This window comes from Astyanax mexicanus, chromosome 14 (assembly GCF_023375975.1).
Source record: "Astyanax mexicanus isolate ESR-SI-001 chromosome 14, AstMex3_surface, whole genome shotgun sequence".
NCBI lineage: Eukaryota > Metazoa > Chordata > Actinopteri > Characiformes > Acestrorhamphidae > Astyanax > Astyanax mexicanus.
The window spans coordinates 7,445,564-7,455,488 of NC_064421.1; the positions used below are offsets into that span (position 1 = coordinate 7,445,564).

The 9,925-nt window shown below is 40.8% G+C and overlaps 1 protein-coding gene across 1 annotated transcript; it reads right to left on the bottom strand.

Annotated features, from left to right (window-relative positions):
• Nucleotides 1-757: 757 nt before the first annotated feature.
• On the bottom strand, nucleotides 758-9,683 carry dio2 (iodothyronine deiodinase 2). The gene is made up of 2 exons (XM_007248471.4): nucleotides 9,231-9,683; nucleotides 758-3,256 (listed from the first exon to the last, which is right to left on the bottom strand). The coding sequence occupies exons 1-2, from the start codon at nucleotides 9,492-9,494 to the stop codon at nucleotides 2,699-2,701; spliced, it is 822 nt and encodes a 273-aa protein (XP_007248533.3). The 5' UTR covers nucleotides 9,495-9,683; the 3' UTR covers nucleotides 758-2,698.
• Nucleotides 9,684-9,925: the final 242 nt, after the last annotated feature.

Below are 9,925 nucleotides of genomic sequence, written 5' to 3' on the forward strand. Positions count from 1 at the left end.
CAACCCCCTCCACCTTCCCAAACCCCCTTTTCCTCACTTCAGGGGGTTCAGTCCTTGTAAATGAGGACACTTCCTAACGAGCTGCTTATGATTCTGCCCAGCACCTGTTTACCACACATACACGCTAGAAAGTACTCTGTGAGCCTCCTTCCTGGAGTGTGTGGAGTCTGTATGGTGCTGTTATGTGAGTCCTGTGCCCTACCACCTCCATCCTTGATGCTGGCAACCTCCCTGTCACACAGTGCTGTGCTTTCTACTTTCCAAGATCCAGGCAGTCCATGAATAACGAGTCCAAGTGCCTCCATTGCGCCCGTTCCGCTCGGACAAATGGTGCCCGGCCACAACAAGGGTTTCTGTTTCATGGCGTTTCCCCAAGACAAGTTCTCCCCGAGGCTTTGCTCTTTGGATACTGGCAGCCTCAAAGGTGCAGAAGTTCAGCCAGGACTCATCTGCGTCACACAACTTTATAGTGCTGCACATGTTCAGACCCATCACCGAGAGCATGTCTGCAGCCATGGCTCAAATGGAAACAAAAACACTGGCGTTAAGAAGAAGCTGGTTCCTCCGAACGCAGGTCTGTTTTTCCTATCTCTTTTGCGCGCTCTAGCTCTTTTTCTCAAAACATAATTCGTGCTGTCACCCAAAGGATGCCTCCATCTGGACTCATCCGCTCGCCTCCACCCTATACCCCTCATTGCGAATCTCTCACAGCCATACAACCAAGAGTCAAACCATAAAGAGAGAAAAACTCACGCAGTCAGCGGCAAAAAAAGTTGAGCTTTATTTTTCCTTTTCCTTTTATTTTCTTCTCACAGTATGAAAGCAGCTGCTTCACACAACATGGGTCTGAACATTTGAATATGCGACTGAAGTCAGTGTGTAAATATGTCACTGTGTAAATGTGGAGCTCCCTCCGTCTACATGTACGCTCGTTTGGATCAGGACAAAAAGGTGTGGCTATTCTCATCCAACCACAGACAGGACCCGAGACCCTTTCGTCGGTGGCCTTCATACACACACCGGTTTGCCATGGACACAAACGAGTGTGCCTGTAGGTGGGAATCTGTATTATACCGGATACAAATTTAACAAATGGTTAGCTACTTTCTGGAACATTTCCTCCAAACATTCAGATTCAGTATTCTTATCATCAGCCTCCCTGTACACTGTGTCACAATGCAGTGTCTAAACAAACCGTGCAGCAAAGGCATTATTTCCAATTAGGGCTGGACGATATGGACAAAATATGTATTATGATACAACTTACTGTCATTCTGCTATCAATATCAATGGTTTAAAAGCCACCACCTTTGGGCTATGGCAAGGTTATTGAAGCTTACAGAGTTCTGCTCTTTGTAATGAACATCAGTCATTGACAGACACATTTTAAATAGTCTCTCTTTTAGGATTTTTTTGAACTTTTGGCCAATTTTGGATAGTCTGATGTAGATTTATTCACCTAAAAAATGACAAATAACTTTCAAAAGCTCAGCGAAAACGATAGATGTTATTTTCAAGAGATCCTGGAATCTGGATGCCCTATTAAATATGATCTGCCTTAACTGACATTATCACGACTCATGATAATGAAGCCTAGAACAGTGAATTAACTGCAAATTAGTCACTGACAGCTGGAATGAACCAGGTTAGCTGCTATGGTTAGCTGTTTTTAACTGGATTACTGGATTAGGTAGATAGTCTGAGTCAATTGGAGTCAGAACACCAACATGTAGTTGCTGGCTGGTTCTGATTGATATTAAAGTGTCAAAAATATTTTATATTACAATATATACAGTATTAATATTAAAATATTGTCCAGCCCTACTTTGAATTGCCTGCCACAGTCTACGCAGTCAAGTTTCTCTTAGTTTGCATCTGCCAATACATCCATCACCCATACCATCTCTGACCATCACTGACCATGACTTTTTAAGCACTTTAAATATTTCTTTAAATGCCCAACAAGAGCAACAAAAGCTCAATTCATCTACTTTACATTTTTCACATGTGCAGAGATTGGCAGAGAACGAACTGACCTAATAATTTTTTCAGTCCTGGGTTTGAACAGATGTGCGACAAAGTGTATCAGGCATGAAAAAGCTGATGATGCAAGAGCAGTAAAATGGAATATGAACGATTGTCAAGAAGTTCAAGACAGGGAAAAAACATGGTATTACATGTACATAAAACAGGCCACATATTAAAAACAGAAAACATTAAATGTTGACAAAAATAAATTATCTTTTTTATATATATATATATAAAAGCTGGGTATTTGTGCTTTCTTCTCTGTTCAACAATTTGGTTTGTTTTGAAGCAATGAATGTTATTTAGTGGAAAGCGTATTACGGTGTAATACACACTACATTAATAGCCAACTGTTACTGATAGTGCACATACAAATCGGGTTTCTGTGGTCAGCAAAATGTCATATCAAAAACTGAAGTGCAAATCTTAGTGTTTCTTAGTGTCTCTATTCGCTGTGTATAAAAGAGGTTAGGAATGTTGGATTCCACCCAGGAGACTCGTTGATCATTTCAGAGAATTCAGGAAATTGACTTGGAGCTTGGCCCATGTTGCCACTGGAGCCACCTTAAAACAGTTCTGAAAGCACTTTACCTTCCTTTTTTCTCCATTATACAAAAATAAACTATTCCGCCATTCATAAAAGAGGCTTTCTGACGTCCCGGGTTCAAAATTACCGCTTTCCGTAGCACTGTTCGAGCCAGCGCTGCACATCTTTAAGGTTGTAGTAAAATGGACCCTTTCCCCCCAGATAAGCTATTTTCTTCTTCTGCACGATGCACACCCTCTCGTAGGACACGCCGTATGCTACGTTGGCATTGTTATCCATGCAGTCCGCCACTAGCTGGCACTGAGGGGGTAAAGAGAAATGCTCCAGGAGGTTTCGTGCTGCCGTCACCCGGTCCTCCAAATTCCGGTGCTTCTTAACCTTGAACGAGTAGGGCTTCATGGGCGGCGCCGCCCAGCCGTCCGAGGGGTGAGCCTCATCGATGTAGACCAGCAGAAAGTCCGCCACATCCGAAAAGTCCTGGACCAGCCGCCGGAAGATCGGTAGCTGGCTCAGGAATGGGGGTCAGGTGGCCGAGCCGAAGTTGACCACCAGGGGTCGGTCAGACGACTCAAAGTCCAGCAGGTTGCACTCGTCCGTGCTTTTTCCACCGGCGCTCCAGTGGCAGCTGCTGATGGGGACCTTCACTACTTTAGAGTTTGGAGCCGCCTCGCCCAGCTTCACCTGGAAAACAGAAGAATCACATGTTAAAAATTAATGTACAAAAATGGGTTGTAAGATTGTACAGGAAAAACACTTTGGGCCCTATTTTAGTGATCTTTGCAACATTATGTAAAACTTTGGATAGCTGGCTATTGGCATGCGCTATGGGTTTGTGCACTGCTGTGTATCCCTGTCTGCGTAACAAGCAGGGGCGTTCGCATTTGTTGACAATTCATTGCCAAGAAAGCAATGAACGTCTCACTGTTGATGTCTGTCTAGGTTGTATTTAGTCAGTGGCGCACCTGTGTTGTCCGTTGCAAAGATAGCAATATGCCATAAATATACCTGAACACTTCTTAGAGATCACCAAGCCTGTTGGCGGGGTGTTAGATGGCAATGAGCATCGAAACAGGCCTTGAACATGATATAAAATAAGGTCCTTATAGTTCCATAATAAGTGCTTCAATGGATATTAAATCTTAATAGAGATGTAATGATATCAGGGTGAGTTGTGAGTTATATATTACATATGTATAACATATATAGCATACAGAAACTAGGTCCAACTACATCAACAACTAGATTAGCATTGCAGCTACTCTTGGGGAGTTTGAGTTTGAGTATATATATCAAGATGTTAGTAGACAGCCCTTCGAGCCTTCACCTATTGCTAAAAAAGACATGCAAAAACACCTAAACACATATTTTTAAAGCTTGCCTAGTGGCTGTTGAGAAGTATAGCCAATAAAAATGAATCTCTGGAGCAGATAAAGATATCCCAATGTGGGCTAGAGGGTTAGGGAGTTGGGTTAGGGGATGAGGTAGGGTGGTAATCATCCAACATCTTGACCATCCTCACTAATTCAACCTCTTGTTAATGCTGAATGCAATCAAATCAACTATTTTTGGTATTTTGAGTTGGGGAGCAGAGGAAATGAGCTCTAAAATTTTGTAGAAAGCCTTAGCAGCTCAGTAGGTTCCCTGAAAAGCTAGATAAACTCGTTTAAATCCTTTTAATACCCTTGATTTCAAAAGAAACGATGAATAAGCAGGTGTCCCAATACTTTTGTCTCTTTGTGTATTCAGTCCCTTGTTCTATACCAACTCAATGCTCTGTTTCAGAATCCTACATCCATGCCAAGAAGCATTTAAGAGCTTTTATTGACTGAGTGCACCCATTCACCATTCACGAGACAGTACAAAGTGTAGGCTACACAATAACACCCCCAGCATCTACAGTAACAGGAGAAGGCCTGTTAAAGCCGTGAAGGTGACACACAACAACTATACACACACCTGTACTACACAGCCCAGCGAAGTGTGTCAGAAACTTGAGAAATTATTTAAAGAGGCTCAGTTTCTCTGGAAACTTTAGAAGTGTCACTAAAAGTATAGCAGTGTACACTAAGCCAAAGGTCCACTCTCAATCTCCACATCTCCACATATTCAGCATCAGCTACACAATTTACCCACAACAATCCACTAAATACTGTCTGCCAATCTCTCAAACTTTCCATGCATGTGTTTATTTGTGCTCTAGCTTTCTTAGAATCAGTTTAAATTCTTATAAACTGCACTGGATGAACAAACCTAACAAAGCGAGATGTCCCAGTCCAAATCAGGCCAAAACCAGGCAGATTTTAATAGATCTGGTGTCGGCTGTTTCAATCCGAAATCCAGTTCCAAATCTTTGTTTTAACCACAGTGTTTTAACCACCATATTGTGTCCTCAAGTATCAAATAACAGACATTACTCTCCAGATAGCAGCATTGAGGAGAGTTAGAAGAGTTTTCAGAAGGTAAATAAAAGAGCACAGTTCTAGTTTGCAGTGTGAACATATTTCACCTCGTTGCATCAAAAACCATATACCATACCATAATATTGGAAACTGTATGAATCTGTTGTTCAAATACTCTGATTTACTGTATGAAGAACTGCACGTCTTTGCCTTCTTTGTTTTAAACCATCATTAAACAGCCTGTTCAGAACCCAGTCGAGGCTAACGCTAATGCTAATACACACACTTACTATGGAAACCCAAACCACACCACATATACTTCACTGTAAAACAGTAATTACACATCAGTAGTAAGTATACAACAACAGATATTATGCCAAAGTGAGTAGACTTCAGTCTTTTTTTTATGAATTGGAAGCTAAATAGTGAGGTTGATGAGTCAGACTTTATACTAAACTAAATAAATCAGACCAGAAAGTCAGTTTATATGAACTGTAATTAAACATAAAGGGATTTTACTTTAGTATTAATTTTATCTAAACTGCAGGGCTATATTATTATAATTAGATTAGATTAGTTTTTATACAGTATACTCATTAACAGACCACATAAAGATCACATAAAGAGGCAAAACAACCTGATCAGAACATCTCTACTGTATACCCATAACAGTCCACTAAATACTTAGGAATTTAGTTTATTCCAGTCTGCCAATCTCTCCAACTTTCCACGAAAGTGTTTATTTGCACTCTGGCTTTCTTAGAATCAATTTAAACTCTTATAAACTGCACTGGATAAACAAAGGCAATAAAACACGTGTAGGGCACATGACCCTTTTTATCCATTATAAACCCAAACAGGACAATCTTATTCAGAGCTGGTGAGAGATTTACAGCACTGAAATGTTGAAACATGAAACCCATTCAGGAGCTGATCCTGACTGAATTAATCTAAGATAACTTAGATAACAGGGAAGGCCTGTGTCAGAAAGACATAGCATCACAAAAAAGAGTGTTTTTACAGAAGAGGGCAAAATGTTCTTAACTTTGAATGGAACTTAGTGTAAAATATGAATTTTTGCAAAGTTATTTTATATCATTTTTACTGGTACATTCATTTAGAAAGGGACAAAAGTGGAAATACACGATTTTCATAGCTTTTTTCATTGGAGAACATTGATACTTTATTTATTTATTTATTTATTTATTTTATTTACTCTTTTTCACTACTCTTTACTCTTTAAACCCTGGTTCATGATATGGACAATAAATGTGATATGCGATAACGCTGTTGTATCTCTCAATATAAATGTGAAAAGCGATAAATTAAGACCACAAATTAATTTATGCTCCTCCAAGGTTTTCCTTTTGATGTGTTCATGACAGAAACTCAAATTTACTGTATATCTCTACTTTACTTCTTCTCTCTCATAACATGGCATAATAGCATTACTGCCATAAAAACATAAAAACACAGTTTAATAGGCCCTAAAACTGAACCCTGTGGGACTCCGAAAGCTATACTAACCCATGCAGGTACAGAATCATTCCAAATAGATTCTTCATTAAGACTAATAGCTGGATAATAAACCTAGGGTTCCAGTGGTAAAAAAAGAGGCATTCACACGTGCTCCAGTTGCCAAATTCCCATTCAGCCTCACACTCTACTCTCAGCAGAGCCTGACTGCATGACTCAAAGTGGAAATTAAACACGATACAGAGTTTTTGCCTGACCCAGAAACAAATAACAACAAATGTATTCCCCTGCCTTGCTTTAATTGTTTCTATTGTGCCACTAGTTGAATGCCAGCTGCATAAATCACCCTGGCGCTCATCAGCCAGGGCATCCGGGCCCTCTATAAAGAGCTGGCAGTGAGTTAGAGAATGCTGAAAGCATTAAAAGTGACAGACCTATAACTTACTTACTACGCTAAACTAGACACTCTTTAATAGATGTCGGGTTAAAAAGTAACACCAAAGGGGACCCAGACATTTGGCAAAGTGTCCAAAAATTTAAAGGCCATTGCCCTGCAGGCCCGTTTACTGTCTGTCTAGAGAGCAAAGTTCAAAATTCTTTATATTGAATGGAATCACCTGTCTGATTCAATAACAATAAGAGAAATAGGGTTTTCCTATCTATTCTTTTTACTGCTTTAAAAGTGTAAATTTTAATGTTAATATAATAAGAAAGTTGTTAAAGTTTGTTTAGAAAGTGTACTATTGGGAAGATAAATTCAGTCATGAATGCACAATAGAAACACTGAAAAGTAGTAAATGTAGCCCAGCCTGGGGCATACAGTTATGCGTATGCGTTTAGTAATAAAGGCAGATGCAGATGTGCTTGAATCCATGCCAGTAAGTAAGTGCACGTGTGCACACTGTACGTATGCATACAGTAAAAAGTCAGCAAGTTCAGTAGTGTTTACCTACTCTCATGCATCCCACCGTAAGTTCAACCCCTGGTTACTTACTAATGTGCATGCAGGATATACTGCAACCATGCTGCCTGTGTGCACACAGCAAAACAATGGAGAAGGGCTTAATATACTGTACATACAGTAGAGAGTTTAATTGTGTTTACCTACATGTAAAACAGTGATATAGTGATAATGCTGTTCTATAACATATAGCGCAATAATAAAATAATACAGTAATAATTAATAATTCAATAATTCAACTAGAGGAGCATGATATGGACAAAATATGTAACGTGCAAAAATGCTATTAGATATCCAGTTATGGATGTAAAATGTTATAAATCAAGTATAATTGATTGATAAATCAATGTTTTTTGGGCACTTGGCTTGGCTGCATTTTCCTCTCTAACTCACTCTGCCTTACACTACCTCCTTCTACTCTACCTCGCTCTGCCTCACTCCCCCTCACTCTACATCTCTGTCTTACTCTATCACACTCGGCCTCACTCTGCTTTAATAGTAGTGTAGATTGATGATAGATAAATTGATCCCAAAGAAAATTTAGTCCGGCATACTTTGCTCTTTCTTATGCATGCAGCAAATTTATGCATGCAACAGTGCTGTTTTGTTTGCATTTTATATTAAATTTAATACTGCTTACTTTGCGCATATGCACGCAGCAAACTTATGCATGCAATAGAACGTTTAGTAAGTCTTATATAGCAAGCTTAATCCTGCTTCCTTTAATTTTATAAATGCAGCAAATGTATGCATGTATACTCTCAAGCTTCCAGTAGATTATTATTAGTTTAGATAGATGATTATGGAAGCCCATTTCCGCCACCTGAAGAAAAAAAAACGTCCTCAACTAAGTCATAATTATGAGATAGAAAAGTCATAATTATGGGATAGTAAGTCATAATTATGAGATAAAAAAGTCATAATTATGAGATAGTAAGTCATATTTATGAGATAAAAAGTCATCTCATAATTATGACTTTCTATCTCATAATTATGACTTTCTATCTCATAATTATGACTTAGTATCTCATAATTATGACTTTCTATCTCATAATTATGACTTTTTTATCTCATAATTATGACTTACTATCTCATAATTATGACTTACTATCTCATAATTATGACTTACTATCCCATAATTATGACTTTTCTATCTCATAATTATGACTTAGTTGAGGACGTTTTTTTTTCTTCAGGTGGCGGAAATGGGCTTCCATAGATGATAGATTAATTGATTCCAAAGGAAATATAATCCTGCTGACTTTGTTCATATGTACTCAGCAAACTTATGCATGCAGCAGAAAGTTTAGAAGTCTTATATAGCAAGTTTAATTATGATTACTTTGATCTTATGTTCGCAGCAAACTTATGCATGCAACAGAAAGTTTAGTAGTCTTATATACCAAGTTTAACCCTGCTTATTTTGATCGTATGCATGCAGAAAACTTATGCATGCAACAGAAAGTTTAGTAGTCTTATATAGCAAGTTTAACCCTGCTCCCTTTGATCTAATTCATGCAGCAAACTTATGCAGGCAACAGAAAGTTTAGTAGCATTATATTGCAAGTTCAATCCTGCTCGTTTTGCTAACCTGCATGCAGCAAACTCATGCCTGCTACAGTGCTAATTTTATTGCATATGCATTCATTGAATGCATCAGCAAGAAGTGCTCCGCAGCTGTGCCGGTACACCTAGAGGCACACGCACGCGGCAACAGCAGTAGCAGCGGCAACAGCAGCAACACTAGCCTGCGTGCACCTGGCTGCTGTGCGTACCTGTGCGCGCACCTGGCTAAGGTGAGTGCGCTCGTGCTGCTTACCTGTTTGTAGGCGTCCAGCAGGAAGCTGTTCCAGATGGACTTCAGGCCCGCCGCGGTGAGCATGCGCTGCCACTCGCCTCCGGAGCCCGAGCAGCTCAGCAGGGACACCACGCGCTTCACCAGCACCACGGAGTCGTAGAGCACGAAGAACAGGCAGTTGGAGAAGAAGCCGGGCAGGATCTGCAGCGTGATCAGCAGGTCCACGCTCAGCGCGCTCATCTTCCGCCGCCGGACCCCGCACCTCACCTGTCTGTCCAGGCTCATGCTGCCGGCTGCCGGCCCTCGCGCACCCTCATCAAACTCTGGAGTGGAACGGGACAGGGGGCAGGTCCGAGAGGCGCGCGCGCGCGCGTCCTGCGCAGGCTGGAGAGTGAGCGTGCCACTTTTTGCACCCCTCCTCCCCTCCTACTCCTATTCCTCCTCCTGTCCGGCTGCACTTCCAAACGCTCCCCGGTGAGAAGCGGCCCTCTTTATACCCCGCGCGCATTCCCGCCTTTCACACTAACCCGGGTGGGTTAGGAGCGTTACGTCACGAGGGGAAGAGGAGGAGGTGTGTGTGTGTGTGTGTGTGTGTGTGTGTGTGTGTGTGTGTGTGTGTGTGTGTTTGGGGGTGTTGTAAGAAAGGCGATGGGACGGAGCACACACACTTTCTTCTGATATCAGAGTTCGGCAACACACACGCAATACACAAAGTA